Source organism: Manduca sexta, chromosome 28 (assembly GCF_014839805.1).
Source record: "Manduca sexta isolate Smith_Timp_Sample1 chromosome 28, JHU_Msex_v1.0, whole genome shotgun sequence".
NCBI classification, from domain to species: Eukaryota; Metazoa; Arthropoda; class Insecta; order Lepidoptera; family Sphingidae; genus Manduca; species Manduca sexta.
In genome coordinates, this window is record NC_051142.1 from 3673398 (window position 1) to 3699415 (window position 26018).

General features: G+C 34.1%; 2 protein-coding genes across 7 annotated transcripts in view; both read right to left on the reverse strand.

Annotated features, from left to right (window-relative positions):
* Window positions 1-23965, reverse strand: part of LOC115450468 — an 88600-nt gene extending 64635 nt beyond the window's left edge. For all 4 annotated transcript variants that reach the window (XM_037444427.1, XM_037444430.1, XM_037444431.1 and 1 more), the window contains exon 1: window positions 23782-23965. The gene's annotated coding sequence lies outside the window, so the exon portion shown is untranslated. The remainder of the gene's footprint in view (window positions 1-23781) is intronic.
* LOC115450469 (cysteine-rich with EGF-like domain protein 2) lies at window positions 387-4421 on the reverse strand. 3 transcript variants are annotated; one of them, XM_030178500.2, is made up of 4 exons: window positions 4219-4421; window positions 3138-4114; window positions 3027-3065; window positions 387-2519 (listed from the first exon to the last, which is right to left on the reverse strand). In XM_030178500.2, exons 2-3 carry the CDS (start codon window positions 4100-4102, stop codon window positions 3050-3052), a joined length of 981 nt encoding a protein of 326 aa, XP_030034360.2. In that variant the 5' UTR covers window positions 4103-4114; window positions 4219-4421; the 3' UTR covers window positions 387-2519; window positions 3027-3049. The 3 variants fall into 3 exon arrangements, with proteins under 3 accessions (XP_030034360.2, XP_030034359.2, XP_030034358.2); XM_030178499.2 differs by having other exon boundaries at window positions 3023-3065; XM_030178498.2 differs by lacking the exon at window positions 3027-3065.
* Window positions 23966-26018: the final 2053 nt, after the last annotated feature.

The window sequence follows — 26018 nt, forward strand, 5'->3', positions numbered from 1 at the left end:
CCACGCCATGTTCAAGTAACGTGAAAATTAAATATAAACAAATGAACTCTCTGTTTAATTCAGTATCTATTTAATTCGGTATAAAGAAATCTGCATGCTAGTCATTATGACACTAAATTGAGTATGTAACTATTTCATTTGTATTTTTTCATAATTGAATTTGGCAAAAAAACATAGTCTATTCAAGTCGACCTTGACAATGCCCACGTTGAGCTATTTTGGCTTTGTGTATAGCATTGGAAATGTATGTCGTGTAACGTGTTCATTAGATGCCTTATGAGTGGTAATAATCGGATGTATTGCAATAAGGTTCAAATCATCCATTTCAGTACATAAAACAAAAATGCCTTTAAAGAATGCGTCATATGAGAAAATAATAAAACGAGTTATTTTCCAAATACATGTATTGGTAAGAATCTTATTCACTTTCAGAAACAAAACAAATTCAATAAATAAATCACACACAATTCTAAATTTAAAAATCGTTATTTAAATAAAATCTTCGTTATATCTCCAATCTCTAAAGTGTCCAAAAAACTAACTGAATTTAAAACGCCTATAGACAACACAAACACAATTTTCAATGGTTCTTAAAACAGGCAAAAAACACATGTTTACAAATTATTTTTGACACAAGATTAGTTAAATAATTGTGAACAAATACAATGCTCTTACAAATCGTCCACTTTCGATACTAATTGCACTAATAAGAAAATTCTAAGTCTTATACTTATTCTAATGTTCCTCACTTTCATTACAATGTTTGATTCCTTTACCACGTGGTAAAGGAATCAAACTTTACATTTCCCGATTACTGTCTACTATGTTTATACATTATCTATTTCACTGCATTTTTACATTTTTTTTAACGAAATCTTTTCACGTCATGACTGCAATAGTTTTATATTTAAAATAAATATTAGATACTAGGATGACATAATTAAAATATGCTTTCTTTTTCTACAGTACGTAATTCACCTAATAATAAATTACTAAGTTCGAATACGTATAAATTATTTTATTGATAGAAAAATGATTTATATAAATTACATTACACTTAAAACAAATTAACAAAAACAACTTTATACAAATACAATGAATTCCTCCTAGCTAAATTTTCGCCACTGCGCAGCGACCAATCTCAATAAGAACAAAATATTAAAACAGAATGTTAAATAAATTCTATAACAATGCTTTAATAAAAACAGACATCTTCAATAAAATTAAACATTTAAATAATCAACACAAGTTTTACCATTTTAATCAATAGATATAATTAAGTATAATTAAATTCCTTGTCTTTAATCTCGTTCTAATGTTCCTAATAATATACAATAAATATCGATGTTATAAAATAGTTCTACCTAATAAAAATAAATAGAAATTTGACTAACCATTAAATGTATTTTAAATAAACAATGTTTTGATCGCGATTGGCACTTCAGAACTCTGTTGGTGACAAATACATAAAAAATTAGCTTTGTACTATGTAATTTCGTGGTGTTCGAGCTTATTTCATACCAAATTTCATCAAAATCAGTTCAACGGTGTGTGAACCATGAAAGTCTAATAGATAGGCAAAAGAACTTTCGCATTTATATAATTAAATACCTTGCAATATTTTTTATGCTTAGAAGGAAATTAGAAATACAAACACCACTTTGATGTTTAGTCACGCAATTTCCCATATGAAAGTGGAAGAGAGCGCCATTAAGTATTTTTAACATGACAATCTTACCGTGGTTTTGATCTTAGACGAGATAATAGCTCGCAAACTACAATTCTCACAAGTGGTAACAGTAGACATATTTGTCTCATCTATAACTTAAGAATCAATTCAGATACTGTTACATATTACCTTTCATTCTTTAACTGATACCACAAATCAATACTTATTTACGTGCATTATTAAATTACTTACTTCAATGTCTGTTCAGAAAACAACAAATGCGATTCTAAAGGCTAAAATGGCGACTATTTTATCCTCAAAATTATTTTTCCTGTGTGATTAAGAAAAATAACATTAGCTATACTTTTAATTCCATATATTCAAATTTTTTTATTAATAATTTTTATTGGTCTTCCAAAATGTTAGTTCTTAAAACACTCCATATAAATATTAAATACCAATTAAGAAATTATGAATATTCATACCAAAATTTTCAGACTACATCAAGCTTTTGCAGCCTTTATTAATTTGATAATTAAAATCCATTTCAAACACACCTCACACTTCTTACTTATCAAAAAATTGAGCACAATTCTAAGCTTACTCTACAATAAATACTACATCTATTCAGAACCTAGACGTAAAATTTCTACAAGTTAATTATGTACGGAATAACTGCATCAAATCATAGTCTTTTAAGTCCACAAGGCCATTGTGTCCGTTTATCATACAGTAATACTCAGCCCCCACAATGTAGGCAAGTACCATTCCTCCAACAATGCCTCCTAGAGACATGGACATGGGGAGTAGAATGACTGTTGCAATGAGAAGGCCCACGTAGGTCATGTACCTAAAATAATAAGTCATGTTATAAAAGCTGATTAGTTAGATTCAACCTATAACTGTATGAAATACATAATATACATATATATATATATATATATATATATACAAAATATTTGTTACTTAAAGCAAATGTAATATATAAATTTTATGATTGTTGCCTTTTGTATATAAATATAATAAAAATAATCTTTATTAGCATTAAATGTAGAACTAAGTACATCATGTACATCAAGAAAATATTTTTTTCATATTATTTATTAGATATTCAATATATAGTTCGGATTACATGCACCTATTTTCATAATTACACCTCATACTCAAAAGATACATACATGTCCTAATGAAAGAGCCACCGTTAGGACACAAGATGTATGCACAAAATACCTCATTAAGTTTATATATACTGTTTATATAAATTTTAATAATATTTTGTTATTTACTTCCCCTGTAGCACTACGTTAAATTTTAGGTACAAAATACCCCACCACCAATAAAAAACTGATTTACCTACTCAACTAGCAATTGTGTTAATCCTTACAACTCCTCACTTCTGTAAAAAATATGCACACATTAAACAAAAATCATAACAACCACCAAAAAAGAATTGTATGAATGGCTTTACCTTGTGTTGGCTAACTTTTCAGACTGATATTCATCCTCCCTGTCCTCAATACAAAATTCTCCCTTCCTCGAATAGCCTTTAGCGCATTTTCGACAGCCATCCGGTCCATCGCCATGACAACCGGCACAAGACTTATCACACGCCATGCACATGAACGAACCCAGAGAGTTCATACAAAACTGGTCTTTCGTACATTTGTTTATATCATCGCACTCATTAATGTCTATGCAGCCTTCATCTACGTCAAAGATGAAACCAGTCTTACAAGCCACGCAGTCCTTCTGTGTGCCTTGTCGACATCCTCCTGAACAAGACACATGGCATGGCCAGCATGTCACAGATTTCTCGTCTCTATTTGATATGTAATAGTCTACAGTGCACTGGTCACAGTTCTCTCCTGTGTATCCTGCATCACAGAGGCAAGTACCGTTTCCTTTTCGTGTTCCATCTCCTCTGCATTTACCATGGCCGTTGCAGAGGTTCTCATGGTCTCCTGGGCATGGTGTGCAGTCCTTACCATAGTGATGTTCTGGGCAACATAATTTCATGTTATCTATACAAATGTATGTAAAAAGATCGTCTGATTCGTCAGGATCCTGTGCCCACCACTGCTCAATATACTCTTCGGCTTTCTCTGCCATTAAGTGGCACTGGCTAGAGTGCTTAGTCTCTTTGCATATACTTTCCTGTATGTCTATGAGACGCATCTCACTCCGTTTGTACGACTTTTTAAGTTTCTCTTCCTCCCACGCAGCATCCCCACCTTCATATTTACCTCTGGCTGTACGTTCCAAGCCTTTTTTGAAAGATTCGATGAATATCTTACAAGCCTGACAGTCGCCGACTTGTTTAGACTGGGTTAGGATCCCCGGATTAATGGCCGGTGGCTGCACGCTACATAACGCAGTTGTTAAAACTACAAACACTACTAAAATTTTAAGGTCACTTTTTCTAAACCATCCCATTGTTATAAACACCTGAAATTAAAAGAAGTATGTTACAAAACGCTCGCACTTCACATTTCATTCATAAATTTGTCGTTTTGCAATAAAATTAATCAATTATTGACGACATAATATACCTCTATCGATCTCCGATAATTCTCGACACGCGGCACTTAACTGAATTAAAATCTTGTTGGTATCACACGCGGTGTATAATTAAATGCAAATGGGATTATTATTTGATCGTTGGCAAATAATAAAGTTGTTAAAACTTAAAACTGACGTGTTTTCTTCGGACTCGCCGCAGTTTTTTGACGTTTTTTCCTCTCAGCTGTTTATTTGACATCGCCATATAACATAACGTTCCGTTTCACGAAATATATTTGGATCGCTGTGTTCCAATGTAAATAAATTTAAATGTATATATTTAATTTATCTGTTACAAAATACATAACCTTTTAAGAGGATATTTTTAGTACATAAAAACATCTTTGATACCTCCACCATCCTACACAACACACCCACATTGTAACCATATCCGTAAATGTGAGAGGGACATACATTGACCTTTCATATTTCGCAAATTCCTCCCATCTTAAACAAAGAGATATGACTTGTGTTTATAAATAACTTATTCTACGACTCTAAAACAGGTTATTTTAAATATTCCGTAATTTTCATTTTACACATAAATAAGTATAGGGATTACAAAAGATATACTTATACCACAACATAAGTATTACCTACCTGTTACATGTATCTGAACACGTTTATTTGTTATTTTTATTTTCAAAAGCATAAGCCTACAAGTCAATCTGCAGTCAACCACATGACAAGACATTGCAGGGATAAAAAACACCAAGCCTTGTCATCAATAAAAACACGATGAAAAACATGTGGGGAGGTGCGATCGAGTGAAATGATCGATTGTGGTCAAGTTAAATCGATGACTTCAATAAATAGCCGCCTTTACGCGAAAGAATTGACAGACTGAAACTAAAAAAATGCATTATAAATTGGCGCGGCAAAGAACTCCGACAAAGAAATTGACATCATTGTCTATTGATTTTTTTAAATCTTTGCAATACTAAAATCTACGAACATTTATTCATTACTAAAATAGATTTGTCGAAATACTGCAAGTTATTCGTTTCAATGTAACCTACGACTTATACGGTTACTAGGTAAGACACATTTTAGACACTATAACGGAATAGCGAAATAATTTCGGGCATTAATAAACTTGACAATATATTACTAAGTACATCAATACTCGTGGGAAAATAATCATTTTTCCTTGAAACATCCGTGTGGGGTCTTGAAGTTTTTTTCTAAACGTCTAGCACGGCAATAAGATTACGATAGTTTATAACCGCTTTCTGAACATCATTCATCGCCCTTTGAAATGACGTCTGATCTCCGCGATCATTCACATAGCAAGCAATCTAATTGTGCGCGTTTTTCAATACCTCTGAATAGGAGATGGTTTTGCTTTTATTGAAGGGGTATAAAGGGGCTGGTTTATAAGGAAACTGCTTGCACACGGATATTTTGCATTCCACTAGCGGTTTCAATATGGATTCATTTATATTTAACTAATGTTTACAAATTCTGATAATTACCCGTATTTATATTTACGCAGACTGCCTCGGGGCGTAGTTGTAGTGAAAGCGCGGTACAATAGCGCTCTGAAGTCCTGGGTTCGAATCCCGGGTCGGGTAAAGTGATATTTGGGTTTTTCTGATCAGTATTAGCCCGGAGTCTGGAATTTGTGCCCGATATGGCGATAGACTCGCCCCCTATCACATCATGGGACGGAACACGCTTGGCGAAAAGTGGGTGCCTTGGTTGCGCCTCTGCATACCCCTTCGGGGATAAATGCGTGATGTTGTATATGTGTGTATATTTACGCAATTCTTGAAACTCAAGTACGTAGTTGTGACAAAATATATTAAACCTATTTAGGTATAAGTACATTATTAATATTTTTTCCTATGACTAAGTCTCTAACAAATCCTACAATTATTGCATTACTTATTAAATTAGGGATATACTCATAACCAAAAACCGTTTTCACTTAAACTAAATAAAATAATTTATGTGAATATTTAAATGTAACGTCAGTGCCGCCTGTGTACAATATGGTTAAAAACGTTCATACTTTTAAAACCTCTGTTAGAAGGCACAGTATTTAGCATCGCGGACAAAAGACAAATGTATAATGTATACGTAATTACACCAGCATTAATACTTGCATAACTTCCTGCTTTCACCGTAACAAAGGCTATTTCTCATGCGGCAAACTTAGTGAATGCGGGTGTGGAAGTAATGGAACTAATAAGTTCAATGGAAATAGTAAAGTGTTTGTATGACTACTAGCGACATGTCAAGTGAAACATAAATTTGTTATAGAGTCGCAAACGTTCTTCGCTCACACGGCTACATTAAAATGCTTGTGTACGATTTTCAATGCTCTTGGTTTGCCCAAAGTCTAAGGGACTAATAAACGCTATATACGTCAGTCATATTATACAATGTTTTTCTCACTTCCTCGGGCTATAAATGATACTCAACATAGTAATATAAAACACGGTATAACTGTTAGAGACGTACACAACACTTCTTATGAAGGCAGTAAACCCTTAACCTTTAAAACGTTGTAAGAATTATAAATAAGCTGAATAGTCTCGCTTCCTAGTCGTAATCTAAGGCGTCTTATCGAAACATTCGAGTTTTGTGAGATGAGTACCGATGCTTATTCATTCCATTTAATGATGGCAATTTTACGTTAACATTAAACGCTATGACAGAAATAAATGTACAATTGTCATGATTCAAAATTACGTGATAAATTTAAGACAAATATTTGAGCAACACCCCACGGGTTACGACGCTGCTATCGACCTAGATCCAGGACGTAAAGTAACGTTCTAACAACGAAACTAGTTTCCAGTTTCGTCCAACTTCGCAATAATTCCAATCGCGACAATAACGCAGCGTCCACATAAAATAGGTTACGGTAAATTACTAAAACTTTACTTAGAAATTGGAATTATTTATGTAAGTTATTATTTAACAAATGCTCCTACCTTTACGGTGTTTTTCAAAATTTCAGCACTTGTTGAGGAAATTACAATCTTAAATTCATCGAATCTCAGAATGCTTCTATGACGTAGTTGTTTTGCTTCCAGAGTATCTTGCCCGTTTTTCTCTGGTGAGAACTGCTGTCCGAAATGGTGGTAGAGTTAATATTGACGGAATCTAAATAATTTTACATTTTACAGGTTCAAATAAATTATTTCATTTCCACTTCGAAGTCTCGAGATTGAATTCCGGGTCGGATAAAGTGATATTAAGTTTTTCTTCTCAGTATCAGCCCGAAGTATGGACTTAGTTCCCGATATGGCGATAGACACGCCCCCATCGCATCACAGGACAAAACACAAATGACACGGCGAAAAGTAGTACACTAGTTGCACCTGTGTCCACCCCATCGGGGATAAAGACTTGATGCGTGTTTGAATTTTGTTTCGAATATGAGCTTTATTCCCCTACTTTTAAACTTAAATAAAGTAGTAGTTGGCTAATGGATTTTATTTCCATATACAATGATGTGGTCTCATATATGAGCTGTCGCTTGGCAAATTTTTTTTTTACTGCATTGAGTACCAAGTTTCTGTATTCATTCCATATTCAAATTTATTAAAAACTAACGAACCCATCGAGATTGGCAACAAATTTTACCGCGCACATTCCATTATATTTTTTCCTTTTAATTTAATAATGGTTTATCGTATTAATACAATAGTATCTGCCCTACGCCTGGCGCGAGTGCAACATGTTTATTTCTTTTTGCATAGTCACAGGACTGTTTTAAAAATGAAAAAACTTAAAAAAGGTATCATGACTGGTGCCTAGACTGTATATTCTGCGATATCCACGCCTCCCCAACAAAAATAAGTTTTATAAAGAAAGTTATTTTAAATATTGAATGTCTCAGTGGCGCAGATATATTGAGTGCGCAGTACAACCACGGCTCTGGAGTCCCGGGTCGAGCTGAATTATTTTGCTCAGTATTAACCCAGAGTCTGGAAATTGTGTCCAATACGGCGATAGGCCCCATATCATATCATGGGATGCAATACACCAGGCGAAAAGTAAGTGCCTTTGTTTCACCTCTGCCTACCTCTACGGAGAGAAAAGCATGAAATGTGTTTGTATTATTTGTAGTTTTCTGTGCATTAATAGCATTCTAATACTATTGAATAGTGGAAGACAAAAGACACACCACGCAATTAATTAAAATATCCCTACATTAAAAGTTTGTATCTTCAGCTATTATAATTAGCTTTAATAAAAAAGGGTTATCGTTGCACAAACACTTTTAGAATCTATGAACAAATAAATAATATAATGTATCATTATAATTGTCTTTTAATTAACATTCGCACTTGAACTCATGCAATATCTATTTAAATTAATTGTTACGGAAGTAAATATCCTGTATCAACTTCTTACAACATATTATAATAACCATTTTTTACATCTATATCTAAAATGCAATTAAAATTATCTCAAACCAATAAATGATGTCTGGAATATAATTTTCATTGTCACAAAGCCACGATCATGGAAGCTTCGCTACCAACGATTATCACGTTATGAGATCAGACAATCGACGAGAGATAAACTGAAAGGAAGCTGCGCAGTCATCTCCCGATTCGGTTATCAGATGTATAACTAATTATAAATCAGATGCAATGAGATTTTGAATATTTGATGGTAGTGTCTTCTTTTGTTTGAATGTGGCTGAATGATTTTGTTTTCTTTGCTCGTAGCGTTTATTTTAATTTTATTTTTTTTAAAAGGGAGCGCATTTATATTACTATAACCTCTTATAAATCAATATATAATTATTAACTAAGACACGCTCCTAAAAATACTAGTTAAAAATAACTCATTAAAAAATACAGTGCTGTCTCCACATTTCGCGCTAACAATCGAGAATATTTCGAAGGTCTGCCAACAAGAAGGTAAAAACCTTGTAAAGATTCAAAATACCAGATTTCCAATAAAACACGTAAAAGAAAATAATATTAATACATCGGATATATTAAACCCCAACAAGGTTGAGATAAAATACTTATTTTTAGTTCTATCTTTTGCAAAAAGCAAACAGGTATAAACTATACAGCCAGTTGAAATATCATACAAACTGCATTTTAAATGAACTCGTAACAACGAACAGCAAAGTCTGCACTAACAAGCTATTTAGCATAAAACAATTGCAATTATTTATCTAAAACATATAAAATACAATGTCAGATAAGTACCGGAGGCTCGCGCGCGGTTGAATCATGACACATGACGTCACCGCCGCAAATGCCAACCAGCCAAGCAAGGCTGCGACAACTCCCTATACGCGCGATTAATAGCGAATCTATGAAATTGGCATGAGACTACAGGCCAGTTATTTTTTGTCCTTATTGTTTGTGGTATACGTTTGTCTCCGTCGCTTAGCGCGGATATTTTTTAATGAGCTTGATTTATGTTTCGTTTTAAGTTTTAACAAGAATTTGTTCTACGAAATAGGATATAACTCTTTTTAGTTTATTGATGGAGGTGATTAATTAATTAAAAAAAGGATAATATAGCTTTTATGATAATTTTCTAAAAGATGTTATAAAGGCTTATAGGATTCGATTAGTTCAAAACTTTATAAGAATCAATTAGTTCACGAAAATTGTAAACCGCGTATAAACAGCACTATATTTCTAATCAATAAACACATTCCATATATATTGCTTAAATCATCAAAATACAGCTTCCTTAGTCTATTTATATTACCTATATTTCAATTAATTGTTTCTTTTTAAAATACAAATTTATAAGAAAACACTTCATCATGATTCCATGAGCAACTCGCTAACCACTCGGATGTGACTAGTTCACGAATGCGTTATTTATTCACTTATTATTCATTGTTACTGGCACGCAAGGTCCGCGACATAGACGAACATATTTGTTTATTTACATCATAAGTTGCATATGTCGTCTCAGTGGACTATTGACAACTTGCATTGGCTACGAAGGTGATATCCTGAGTTTGATCGGGCTATCAAAATTTTTATAGTCTCATCATTTCGAGAAACGTGCCGATCATAAATAATTTTTTTATCGCCATTTTTATAGATTAGTAAGTATTTGATCTAAAATAATCTTAAACAAATAGCTATTCGCTGTAGGCTGTTACCGAAATGGCAGCACTGAATACAAAAAACTCATCCTTCTGGACTCAGTCACAAAGGCAACCAGTGCATTCACCCCATTTTTTGGCCATTTCCAGACTAAAACCACCGTTTGCAAACTTCACAAAGAACACAATGGGACATAATAAATAATGCCATTACAGAATAAAAAACAAAAGTGGAGTTTTACAACGCGACGTCTCCATTCCGCTTCTGAATACTAAAATGATTTTATCGACGCAATACTTACACAAATAAAACTTCGACTTTACAGCTTACGACGCACGTTAAACGGAACGGCACAATAATTCCCGCTCAGCGGTATTTGCCGCCAATATTTAAATAAAATGGAGGTTGATGTGGGCGCCAGCCGCCGCGGCCGAGTCGCCCACGAAACGCGCCAAAACCTTGCCTCGTATATTGTGTAACGCAGGTGTTCTGTTCGTAGGTGTTTGTCCTGTTCATTTAGCGGTCTCGTATTTTGTAATGTCGTGTTACGTTTCCATCTATATATAAGATAATAAATTACTTAATACTGACTGACAGGCAACGCACAACTTAAACCGGTGACTTTACCTTTACGCCATTTTTTTTAAAACACAGTGTTTAGCGTAGTTTTGGTGATCTGCGACGAGCAGTACTTTTAGGGGGGCGGCAAGATGCGAAAAACGAAACTTTTAACTATTCTGCGACATAGACGTATGTCCCAAATATACACTTGGGAACTAAAATAAAAGGTTGTCTGAAAAATGGAGACCAAAAAAATTATATCGCCCGTCTCGCCCGGTTCCTCGGCACAGCAAACCCATTGGGTCCATTGCACCACTGGTCAACATAATACTCTAGACATATTATGAATTAAAGTGTTAAAAATGAACGTTCATAACACTAGCTACAAAGTCCCTCAAACAGAATTACTACAGTGCATGGCGCAGAAAATATAGAGCGGGTGTCTGGCAGACGTGCTCAAATTTAGAATGAAAAACAAACCCCATAGTAATTTCTCGTATAGACTTATCTAATAATGTATAAAACTTAAGCTGCATAACAACAGCTACTAGTTTCTTAAGACAAATCGTTTATTTACTTATAATATCTCAAGCTTAACCAAACCCAGGGAAATCGTTTCTAGTTCCCTGGCATAAAAATCTAACTGCGGAACGAATCCTTATCACCATCAATTATACATCGATATCACGTAACGCGATGAAGTAGCCGTGGTGTCCACGAATAAGTCACGTCGCAACATCCTGCAATACGTGGCGGCGCTCGTCGGTCGCCAGTCGCGTCGCGTACAAAAACGGTGCGGCTAATCGCCCGGTCATCGCTCCCCATAGCTGTTCCTACAAATATATTTTATTCACCAAAAAACAACGTAACTTTATGACAAAGATGTTATCCGCCACTTTAGCTGACTGTCAGTTGTCTTTTTTGGTTAACACGGCTTTCAAGTTGCATGTTCTATGTGAGGTAATGCTTACAAATAACAGACTATTTTATATTTCCCCTGACATCATGATGACAGGGGAAACATAAAAATCATTGATTATAAAGAAATAAAATAAACCTTATAAAAAACTTATGATACGTCAAAACAAAGCATAAGAATAATTATTATTATTTCTAAACGACTATTAAAATTACTTATATAACTATGGACATTTTAAATTAGGGATAAAATTTATATTAAAGACAAGGTACAAACCGAAGTAACCAGCTCGGGCTGGCAAGTAGGGATTATATTGACTTGCCTCCTGTTTGGCATGGCTTTTGGCTCTACGCAGACCTAATGCGAATAAGTGCGACTTTCCTTCGAAATACTTATCAACAACGGCAACTCTCAGGAATGTTAGCTTCATAACAAAATATTCCTTTGCCTTTAAAACAAGCAGTTAACAATCATCACACATTTTTTCCAAGCATTATAAAAAAATATTGTCATCATCTCAGCCACAGGAAGTCCACTGCTGAACATAGGCCTCCCCCAAGGATCTCCACGTCGACCTGTTGGAAGCGGCCTGCATCCAGCGACTTCCTGCGACCTTAGCCAGAAAAAATATTGTAAAAAAAAATAATTAACTCTCCACGCTCAGTTCCCTTCAGCCAGCTAATGTTATTTTGTTCCTTAAATCACTTCAAAACACTCTTTGGAGTCAACAGTATGTTTTTATCAACACTGTCTGAAGTTTTGGCCCATTGTTTTACGAACTGTCTATTTGACGTCAGTCTTGCTTGTGAATTATATTTTTTACAGGCTATAATGATAGCGTCGGTAGCGTAGCGGTGGTTCAGCCAACTAGATATCGCATGGCTGCGGGTACGACAATCGCATGATAACACTTGATAATACATTCCATAAAAATATTTGTTATAGATTATCCCAGACTCAATTAGAATTATGATTGTGGCTGAAAGTCACGCCATTGATACCAAAACACAAAACTTGTATTATAGTGTCAGGAATACACATGAATCACACAGGACACGCGTAAATTAGAAACAACGTATTCTATGCTGACAATACTTTTCTTACATTAGAAATTACGTCGTAAGCAAAGCCCGAGGCAACAATAATATGATATTTGAAATCTCTAATTTCTAGTTTCAGTATACACCGCGCGGCGAGACGAGTGATGCGCAGCCTTGTATTTTGGACAGGCATTTTTTGTATTCGCTCATAAATAATTCATTCGTTCTTTATAATTGCATGTTATTTAAGTTATTTAGCAGTGAATAGACTGTTTCAAGTCAATGAGATCGTACTATTTAGGCCCTGAGCATTGTTTCGAAATAAAAATTGTATCTTTATGTCATAAGTAGGGACGTGGGTTGGAGTTTATTGTACTTACAATTATTCAATTATTGGAGCTATTTTCGACAATTAATATAGCTATGTCAATAGAATAATCGCATACAATCCCTTGTTTACAATCATAGGGTCATCATTGCATGTAATATCTTTACATATAATAAAATTCTAACCCGCGGATGTCTGTATATTTGCAAAAAAAAATATCTGATATGGGGGCTTTATATTTAATTGTCTGCATATTTGTACACACATCAAATAAAAACTACTGCACAAAATTGAATGTAGTTTTTACCGATGTATTGCTAGAGATCTAACTTAAAATATAGGGTCCATTTACCCCGAAAATACAAAACAAGATTGTTATTCCGGAAAAACTTTTTCACGCGGCTGAAACCGCAAGCAAAAGCTAGTTTTTATTAAAAATTAAAGATTCTCAAACGAATAACAACATAAACATTATCTTATAAAAAGTAATCCGTAGTTTTTGTGACGCCTCTATAACCATAGACTACGCTTAATCGCGCATAGATTAACAGAGTTTTATTGAGGTCGTTCATCATAATCTCATACGGAATAATGGTCCATTAATAATGGATTTTCGCTAAAACACGTTTCTTTCTATTCTTTACAATTCCCACTATTATAAACATGAAAACTTGTAAAGATGTTTGTACGTGTATTAGAAGTTAACGAATAAATGGTTGAATAGATTTGGACGAAAATGGGAACAAATATAGACTATACAACTTTTTTATGTCAATTGTACTTATTCCGAAAAAGATAATTTTTACTCTGTGGAATCGTTTATACTAAGGACTTTCACACGACCAAAGCCAAATAAAGGTGGTATGTGGTATAGTGTGAAGTGTTACGAGAGCATGTGAGGCGTTTCAGTGTGTGCACAAGTGGCCAGCGTTGCCTAATTTAGTCTGTTCTACATTCGACCGGTTGCATTATGAACATATTATACGCGTACCTTTTAAGGGATAAATTCTACTAACAGCTATTATATATAGTTGTAGGTGCAATTATATAAAAATAATCTGGGCCATTGCGTAAATTAATTGATAATTATATCACAAAAAATTGATAGTTTTTTTTTGTGTTTTAGTTTCTATGATCGGCTTTACTTGCGGTAATTCCTCATGTGAGAACAAATTTAAAAAAGATCCTGCACACACTTTTCTGAGATAAAAAGTAGCCCCTAAATTATATTCATCTAGAATATTGTAATGTAATTAATAAACGTCAATATATTATCTATTCTGATATAATAAAGCTAAAGAGTTTATTTCAACGCGCTAATTTAGGGAACTACTAAAACCGATTATGATTTTTTTTTTACTAACAGGAAGCTACATTACTCTTGAATGCCAGAGCCTACTTTTTATTCCAGAAAAATAAATTCACGCAGGCGCAGCCGGAGGCAAATACTATATAATATAAAAATCAATGTTTGGTTGTTCGTATTATATGCGTTGCCGTACCGTTCGTGCGTTTGCAATAAATCTTCGATTCGATTTCGTTAAATATTATTACTTGCACTTGCGGAAAGTTGTATAGTACAATAGGGGACCGTCCTGTGTTTGATTTTGTACATTATTTTATATGTAATGGTTAATAATGCGAAAAAGAAACCCTCCTGCGAAAACTACATTAAAATTGGTAAAAAAATGAGCCAGTTATTCATATTTCAAATATTAGTATGCCGAAGTGGGCGCGAAGTGGGGATATCGCTTCATCCCTTTCTTTCGCACGCGTCGTAATGCCCGATGACGTCACACGTGGGTAGTGCGCCTCTTTTCTGTTTCTTGTTAGTTACCCCTTCTACCGAAATTGAAAGACTTATAACTTGTTGATTTTTTACCGGATTTAAATAATTCTTTCTGTGTTATAATTTATATAACGTAAATATTTGATAATAATAAAGAACAAAAATGAGTCCGGTCCCCTATTAACTTACAGTAGATGACGTGCCTGTCGTCTGCACTAATGTCAGAAACCACCTAACAAATTTCAAATATATACATTTTTTTCTTTATGGCCTTTGTACAAATAAATTTTATGAATATAGTTGATGCTTGAAAGATATAACAGTTTTGAACCCAATAGGTGGCTCTGTTATCGAAATTGGAAACAAAAGGCTAGTCCATATAAAATGCGGTCTACGGAACGGTCAGAAGGAGGTCCATGGCAGGACAAGGTCTGCCGGACCCACTGGTATAATATAAAGTCACGTACCGTAAGTAACAGGCGAGTCATGTCGTCATGTTTAATTAGGGTTTACGACAATCCTTCACGAAGTATTAAAGATATTGATTTTAAATGTTGCGAAATTCACAGTATGTCGTTTGAAAATTGCCAATTATATTATGATTATGGAATTGTTTACCATGTTCTAATTTTTTACCAGTTTTATTAAGTCGAATAATTTGAAACCATAAAAAACATCGATTAGTTTAACCTAATTGTAATTATTGGCAGTATCAAACATTCAAGACAATTCAAAATATTCAATTGTAAATCACTATTTGCTGTTAATACATCTCCATAATACAACTAAGCACAACAATAACACAAGCATGTTAATAGTAAACAGTTTAACAAAGTATATATAAGACCCTACTCCCTCGTAATACACGTGTTTATTCAAATCACTGTACTCGTATTGCGGTGTAAAATTAAACATTCGTTTGCAGATTTGTTCGCGTTTCACAGCGAGTTTCGATCCGAGTCAGCTCAGTGCGTGAGAGCGAAAACTCTCCAACAAATTCCGTAAGCGGATCGCTACACCCTTTATAATAGGGATCGGCAACATTTTTTTGTTTTATATTAGAATTATAATAAATCAATTTATTTTATTGTTATAGGTATAAGGATTATGCGTTTGGGAATTTTTTACTTAATAATCTCAGTATTATGTAGCACACGAAAACACTTGAATAAAAACATGCATAATTATGTTAATATTAATTTATATAAAATAAACTGTGCCACGAAAAAAAATTGATAAAAGTTTATGGTTATTATATGTTAGAAAAATATATCTACCCCGAAAGATATTATGACTATATTTGTGTGGTAGGCACCAGGTTTTGTCTAATGAATCACCTATAGGTATTATAACGATTAACAATAGCATGCTCATTAAGACATGACGTCAAATAACTCTAAGGAAAATTACGAACCAAATGCAGTTGATACGTGAGATTATACACATCAACTTCATAAAACTAAAGAAAAAATCAAAATTTCTTTTCTTTCTTTCTTCAAAATTTTTCTTCTAAAAATCTTCATAGAAAGAAATTCATAAAACCGTCTATTTATCCTCAACAAAATTTCCTCATAAAAAAATGAACTGGCTTCAGGCTGGGTATTTAGCATATATTTCTTAGATAGATTTTATGGATACTAAAAAATAAGGGTTCGTAAGTTTTTATGCATCGCCGACATTTTATGGGCACCGGGCCATGTACCAAAGTAATTTACCAATGCTTACAAAATTACAAACCACTACAATCTTCTACATTATTGGTAACCAATAGTTGACGACCCCTGCCTATACAAAACAAAGGCTAGAGTGGAGCCACACAAATCACTAAACACATCGCCGTCCATTACCCCGCAACATCGTGTTATTTGCCTAAGTGGTTCGATGCGGGGTAATAAGTTAGAAAGAATGACCTGGACGGGCGCGGACTCAAGGCGAGAACTATAAACAGAGTAAATCCAAGTCATAAAACAATTAAACCGCTTACAGTCTAATTTCAAGTCAAAAAATATTATTTTTATCAGTTTTACGTTTTGTTTTGAATTTTTGAACATCAAATACACACACTTTTGTTTTTTTTTACCTAAAATAATATTTTGAAAATGTGTAATTTCGCTTTTAATAAGAGCCGCGTCATACACTGTCAAAGTTTATTTATAGATCTTATGGACTATGACAATATCTGTATGGTGAATATAAATTGCTTTTAGTAAAATCGTTTGCATTCAAATTTTTTTTTTTTTTTTTGTTTCATGTATTGCCGTTTTTTTTTTTTTTTCAACAAATTTTATCAATGTGTTGTAAGCTATATGTTTTGAAATAATTATGGTATTATTGACTTTACAGTCTATAAAAAAATTATAATATGATTATAGCCCGCGTGGTATAAAAGAATTCAACGCGAACAAGTAAAGCTCTACATTTTGTTAGTGTTTAATTTTCCTGACTACATACTCTTGGCTGACACAAATTTTCCTGAATAAGTTAACTTATAAAGAGATTATACTTATTAACTGATTTATTATTCTGTTGTGCATAATATTGGGTAGAAGTACAAACGTAATGTTAATATTAAATCCACAGAAAAAAAAAATAAGTTCCCCGTTTCATTCCCCAACTCCATCCCAGGCAAAATTAGGAACAATAGCCGTAGGTTACAGGCTGTCGGGCGGACACGACACCTCGGGGCTAAAACGTGGTCTAATCTCAGCCTCGAATTACTATCGGCACAGGCCATCGGACAAACGCTTTGGAATTCCATTATAATTATACTGCGATAGTTAGTTTGTTGGAACAAAAAGTTGATTAGAATTAAGTCATTCCTAATTGCTAAGCCGTTGTGGAACTTAGTTATTAGACATCACTTCTCGGAACTCCGAGAATCCTTAGACAGCTCTTTGAACTAGACAATAAATGAAGGAATAAATAAACTACGTGTATTACTTTATACACTTTAAAAATACAATAATACAGTAAATTCTATTAATTCGTTAGCTAATCATAAAATTATGTGACCGAATTTCCATAGTTTTAATTTTAGGTATGTATAACTAAACTTCAATATACATAGGGCTATAAAAGAATATGCCGAGGTAAATTCCACAAAGATGGAATCGCTAGCACAGTTAGTAATAAATAAATGTCAGAGAAGGTTCTCGCGCGATGGTGATCGGAAGAATGTAGGCCGTCAATAAATACATTCGCCATAAGACGAATCGAAACAATGATAGCTGTTCTACGGAACGCAATACGCATGCCGAAGGCAAATTCAATACCTCAGAAATGATGTAAAACATCAAAGTACAAAAAGTACTATTTTAAATAGCGAAACATAGATTTAGATTAAACGTAGTTTGTTATCTACAACACAATTACTAGATTTGTAATTATTTACTGTAAAAATGTCGTTCTTATTCACTGTTATGTCCTATTCATTTTGTTTTATAATAATAATACGAGCCCTATATTTCATAATATATACTGTCCACTACTGAGTACGGGCCTCCTTCACTACTAAAAAAATTTAGACTTTAATCCACCACGCTAGCCTAGTGCAGATCAGCAGATTTCACATATCCTTGAATTTCGTATGGATAATCCTCACGTATGTAGGTTTCCTCATGATGTTTTCCTTCATCGTGTGTTTAAAATATATCCTTTTATTTTCTAGTATAAACACCTTTGTTTCACCAGTTAATTCATTCAAATACTTCGTTGTTCTTGCTCATAACCCTTACACAACAGAACGCCTTATAAACCTCGAATGCCCTTCACTAGCCTACATAGCAGACACAGTCCATACAAAGACTTATATCACAGGCCATTTAATTATGCAACACCGCGCACCATGTGCTAATAAGTGAGTAAATTCTCTTGAGGTCCTCAACTGTTCTTCCACCGGTACTGCTTGGAACCGTATGGTGAAGTTAAGTTTAAACTTTGAACTTTGCGAGTGTCTCTCTGGTGGTAAGATATTTTATATCCCCCGGATAGCAAACACCGTTCACAAGGTGTTAAAAGCCGCCATAGTGGTGTTTCGAGATCAGCCTGTGTACATATGCGGTTTCAACAGACCGGCATAATTGTGTCGACATCTGAGGGGTAATCATCTCTCGCCATCAGTTACCATCAGGTCCAGTGTAGTCACTTTACCTTCCCAGTATAAAAAAAATGTTGAGAACTTCGACCTTATGTGTACTAAGTCTTCATATCCACGTATTTTATTCTTAAGTTAAATCCTATTTGTAAATTAAAAGTTATCAAACATAGACTGCTAATATTCATTTCAAATCTTATTCAACTTAGGAAACAATACAATATTCACTAATATCTCGAAATTGTAAATCCGCATGTTCAATTATTGTATATCTTTAGGTATGACATTGAAAAAGGCGGGAAGTGAGGTGCGCGGTGCTCGTTTTTTGTTGTTCTAGCAATGAATTCGGCGACACGGTCCGCTGCCCACCCTGGTATTAAGTTTTAAAAATTACGTTATAACAATTTAACACACGTTCCTTTTGGCTGGAGCGGCATAAGTCCACGACCACCTGTTGAAAAAGTTTGGAGGCAATGATGTCGCTTTAATGTCGGGTTGGATATAGTAAGAGGTACAGATATTATGGATTTAGGGAAAGAAAAATAAAATGCAGGTATTCATACATTTCATATTTAAAATGATAATTATGATAACAAGTTAGCCGATACTGACAATGAATCGGTTAAATTTTTACCCACGAATAAAAGTAAAAGCCGATTTCAGCTCTTCAAATAATTAAATTATATAAGTCATACTTGCCAAGAAAAATATTTGAAATAAGTTTGTAAAGTATTACCAAAAGAAAAAGATGTAAAGTATATTTTTTTATAAAAAATATTATCATTCCGAAAGTTTAGAAAGTCATAATTTTTCAAATTAAATTGAAAAAAACCATACTTAATAAAAATTATGCGTTATAAAATAGTATTGCAAAAACTTATCTCAGATATATATTTCAAAATATTAATTTCTCAAACTGCAATAATGCTTCTAATATATTTATTTTCGTTGCAAAATATCACTATAAAAATTTGGAAAGTCTCAACAGAAAAAAGCCTTATAAAGCCAGAACTCAATGACATTATTTTTACACAAACATAACAAACCGAATCATGCGTTGAAGTGAGATGTCTAAACTAAAAAAGATGGCGGCCTAAAAAAAGGTGACAAAAAAGCTATCGATGGATCCCTGCGGGGCGCCTGCACGATAACTCTTGAGCGCCTAATGATGCATCAACTATCATATTCGCAGGAATAATAAACATGTTTTTATTGGCTCCCATGTCGGGTTGTTCCATTTTTCTTTACGCTTTTATGTGAGAATGCACTCGCTTTGTAAAATTAGAGCGAGCTGCCATTTTGATCTATTATTTACGGACTCTATTAATGTTGTTGACAGTGTGATATATGATATAATTATGAAGACATAAAAAATAAGCTTGTTAATTTGATGTCAATACAAATTCTCTTCAGGCTAGTTATGTATGTGTGTGTTTATGAGAAATGTGTGTTTTTTTTTTGCCAAAGGACATTTATAATACTCTTGTTGATATTAGTGCATTCAAAACTCTTTGTTTATATTTTGAATGGATCTGTGTTAATTAGTTTCTAATTATATTATAACAACTCCTACGTCGGGTGTTATAAAAATAAGTCATCGGTAAAAAAATGTATTCGTACACAAGCCGCCGTTCATAACTATGAGCTATTACGACTACGGCAAAGCCAAGAAAGAATCCTTGTGCGTTCCGTTTAAACATAATAAAATTACAAAAGTTATTTGTGCAGTGATTTATAAAATAAAAAAGCTTTGACATCGGCCTGAAAGGCTATAAAAACGACCAGCTACTGTAAGTAATTTCACGTTAAAAAGAGGACCGAAAAATCTCATTACCATCCCAGGTTAACGGCTCACTCCTCTCGGAATTAGTTTGGTTATAACGAGGGAATAGTGAGGCTTTTACGTTTTACCTTATAACGCAAGTTTAGAGCGGGCGGCGGTCAAACATGGTTTAATACCAATAAAACCTTAATGGCGATGCTCTAAGGTAAGTAACAATAGGTTCGCATCTCTTTCACTGTACAGATTGCCGCGTAAGATATAAATGGCAAGTTTATATATTGCTAATTCTGTAGAATATTCATTTAAAACTAAGTTATAATAAAATTCATAAGAGCTGATTTTATGGTTAAAAAACTTATAACATTTTTGATTTAGTGCGGTACTATACAAATGTATGCACGAGAAGCTCATTTTATCACAATTTTTATTAAGATTGAAGCATCTAGGAAAGACGGAAACGCCTATACACAGGTACAGAACCTTTTAGGAATTGTCCATATTATTATCTAAAACTAGACGAACTAGAACTCTACGAAGATAGCAAGGAAAAAAATTTAAGGTAATATTATAAAATTTTAGAACCGAAACGAGCATAAAACTTAGACGTAATGACTTTCTGAATAATTTAAACGTTTCCCTAATTCTAAAGCCAATCTCCGAACAAATTAATTCCCCGCCACATCCCATCACCTCGAGTCGAAGATTCCCGCCATTCTCCGGCGCATCCGGAACTCAAGTAATAGGCGCATACCGTGGGCCCTGTGAACGCGTCAAACTCTCGGAATAGCCGGCCGGCCATTAACGGCCTTTCGTTGATGCCCATCAGTGAAATACGGCTTTGTTTATCGCCTAAACGCGATTAGCTTTGAGGTGTTTTTATTTTTTTGAGATAGAGATGGAATACGTAGTAATAGACTTATGTGTGGCAGATATTGATTGGAATTATGATGCGACAGACCACACTATTTTTAAGTTCATAGTAAAATACCTTCTGTGTGCGAGAGCCATGAGTAAAATATATTATGTCTTCGCTTAATGCTTTAGTTTGATTTTAAAAAATGGGATAAATCATATATCATCATCATCAGACCATCGCAGTTCATTATCAAACATGGACTCTCCGAAGGTATATTTATAATATTTATTTCAAGGTATATATGAGATATATAGTGATCAATTTTTAGTTTGTTATTTTTTGTTGTTGTTTTTAGTGATTGATTTTAAAATCATTGTGTGAGAGACTACACCATTTTAAGTAGTAAAAGATCTCACACGTAAGTGTCGTGTATACATCCTCACTAGTTAGGTGTCATGCATCGGTGGCATTTACTGGAAAACGATCTCAGTTCTTATTTATAATTTTTATATTCCTCAATGGTTGTACAAGTCTGATTATTTGAAAAATTATCACATGTAAATCGTCACTCAAGATAATACGTTACAACAATAAGAACAACTTTGGAAATTATTTGACAAAGATTTCTTTATTATTTTAGAAAATCTAATTGAACTTCATTATTATAATAAACTCATTTCTTTGTTTTTAACTCTTAACTGGTCGTAATATCATAGGTCATATTTTGCAGATTACAAAATACACACCTACACTATACAATTTCCTATTCCTACACAAGGAACCACAATGAAAAAAGAATGATTAAAAAGTGGAACTTGAGTTAACCTCGTGTTACCCACATCGGAAGCTATTACATACGGGGGATATTATGCAATCTCTGCGATGAGATAGTTGTAACTTGTTATTAACCCAGAATCAGTTCCGATGAAAATGGACTTAATGTTCCAAACTCATTAAACCAAATGGCTGAGTCTGCGAAAGGCAGTGGAACTTATCATGTGAAATGAAAGGTTGCAGGTTTGATTCCTTCATTTATAAGGGTTTATTTAATTTGCTATTATTTAATACCTGATTCGTGATGGGATATAAAAAACTACGATGGATTTTTGGTGCCATAATAGCTTGAATTAATGATTGCAGATCAAACAACCGATATGAACACTTTGATTCGCTACCAACTAATTACTAGCAACGACAAAGAGGTTATATAGTGGAAAAGAGATAACATCGTAACTATAAAAAAATACTAGTCGGGTTTTGACCAAAAAATAAAACCCACCACGCTGGGTGACAATATGGTAGAGGAGACTACACCGCATGCAGATGATGATCTTAGAGACCAAATAATAATCGTTCAAAATACATTTACAGTCAGAACATACTGCCAACGTGTAAAATAAATTCATAAAACCTTGATGATCTCATACTCAGGTGACCAAATATGACAAACAAACTAAGGTCAAACAACAATCAAAAGTCGCCTGCAGAAAATATATTATCAACGAGAAAAATAATAAAATAAGTTATAATAGACTTCAGGTACCGCCCATAAGCGATCCAACATATTTATTTACTATAATAACGTTAAAGAAGGTTGTTAACATAATAAAACAATGAGTGAGCCCGCCGGCTGCCGTTTCGTGAAAATAAACGCCAGTATATACAATGCACGCAACTTGATCTATATTATAATTCTTTTTGACTTTATCTTAAGGTCTCCAAATAATCCCGCATTACAAATTAAATTGAAAATAAATATTGTCTATGACTAAAAAAAATGGCTGATAATTATTTATTTGGGCACGTTTATTTATAGATGTCTCTCCACATTAAATATTTTTATTGCTAGAGCATGCTAATTAAAAACAAGTTCTTGATTTAAAGTAGGTATTAAAATTTGTTAATATCTACGGAAAGACGGTTCTACATATAAAAATATACATATAAATAAAATATAACAGCAAACACATTGCAAGACGAGGTCGCGTTAAGGAATCCTTGCAACCGACCGTAACAGCTAATCAATGGTTGTACAAAACGATGCAAATGAAAGGCAAGTAGGTCCGGCCGATACTATCGACCATAGACCTAGCACAGACCACAACACAGATCAATATTAGAAAAACAAACAAACCTCTATGCAGAGTCGTTGGCCGTGTGCGTCCGAAATGGTGTAAATTAGAAAAATAAACAATCACAGTTATGAAACACAGTTCGTAACGGGCACGTATTTACGACGCGGGCGATCGTCGCATCGACGGGTTCGAAGCGTGCGCGTGCGCAGGCCGTTCCGCGCGGACTGTTGAGTCGCGGGTGAACGTCGTTTGACCTTCCTGCCCACAGAGCCTAGCAATAGAACCTCTTTTTCCTTTTACACACTTGTCCCAAAATGCGACCTTTGAAGAATATACAATTTTGCAAGCAATGCGGTAACTTGCATCGATGCGTTTCATTATTCTCTACAAATTGGAGGAAAGAAAGCGCAAATTATCATGATTTCCATAGAATTTTACCTTATATAATGCTTATGTACGTTTCTAGAAAAACAATGTGTTGGCATAAAAAAACTACATGAATGTTCTCTAATGAGCTGCTTCCATATTTTGTAAGAAATATATTATACATACCTTATTAAGAATTCTATGAAAACCAATCAAGATGCTGTAAATATACTAAACCCACGCCAAGCCGGCACCGAATTAAAAAAAAAGAATCTTACGTAAAAGGGCCTCTACCGAATTCCCATAAACTAATCACTAAGGGAATTCCTTTTCCCTCTGCATAACAACATAAAGCCAAAGACGTCGACCTCAGCTAGACCCGTTATGACTTCTTAGCGGTCGCCTGATGTTTGGACGTAATATGCTATTAGTGGAACTTAGTGTTTTAAAGCTGAAAGTCGACAGTCGAATAAGTGGGTCACCGGTAAGGTTTCTACCATCGCCTATAGAGGTTAGAGAATAAATGGTGAAGTAATTGACATGTAGGGTGTCGGGATCTTTTTATACCGTCACAATAAAATTACCTCACTGCATTAATTTAAGTGGTGGTGAACTCGAGATAGAGTGGCGACTGATGAGTGATTTATCTCTCACCAGTTTATACAATTATGCCGGCGTGTTTAAAATCGAATATATAAATTTTTATTATTCTAAAAACTTCAGATCTAAGGCGGAGATAATGAAAGGTGCTAAGCCGCGTTGCAAATAAAAAGCGAGGTAAATTAGGCTGGTTGGCAGCCCTATATTACCTATCAAGCGTCTGCTTTGGAAATATAAATGGACAATTCAAGATATAGTACACTAGGGACGTAATTCTCAACTCGTAGATATTCATGCCTAAGCGACAAATATCGAAAATGTGAATTGTGGTGAATAGAATACTTAGGATATAATCGAAAATCGGGAGCGGGTGGTACTAGAAAAACGTTGCATATAATACACATTAAACATGCTGAGCTTAAGGAATTAGTGCCACTTTTATTCAACATAATGTATTTGTGACAAATGTCCACATCGTGAGAATTGAACCTCAACAGACCGTAATCACAATCTAAAGAAGACATCGATCAATCGACATGCGTGACCATCTTTCGACGATATAATTATGTACCGCTTGATTACTTCTTCACGGTTAATCTAAACGACCAAATATTGTGAAGGAACATGTGAACCGGTAATCTGTTGAAAAAAATACGTGTTGTATGCGTATAGTGTGTCTAATTGATCCAAAGTTTTGTTCTCGGAAAAAATCGTTAAATGAAATGAAAATTACATATCGACGCCTGATGGGAAATCATATACAAGCGACAAATATACCAAAAATGAGTTACATAAATAATTGGAATCGCCAGATTTTTGTGCGTCGTTTGGTCTAGATTTTCTTTAGAACAAATTTAACGTTATTAGACTATATTTTTATGAAGTTAATGGTTTGATTATTATGAATTTTCTTATTAAAATCAAAACTATAAGCACTCTACTCAAAAGTTACCTAATTGTCGCTTAGATATTATTGCCTTTCAAGCGACGATATGTAATTTATGTAACGCGTATGTGATACATTACTTACAATAGCTAAAATGCTAGTTCATAAGGCTTCAATAGTAAGAACATTTTCAATTAGACATAATATTTTCTCTTGTTACTACGGTATATTTACTCTACTTAATATGATGCCCGACGAGACAGCAATAGTAAATTAACATAGAAATTAAACTAATTTTCGGATTCTATCGCGGTGTTCGTATTTTATTTTCTCCCGACGTTTCGAAGACTTTGCAGCCTTCATGGCCACGGGGGGGACCATGACGACGAACACCGCGATAGAATCCGAAAATTAGTTTAATTTCAATGTCTAACATTCGCGTAA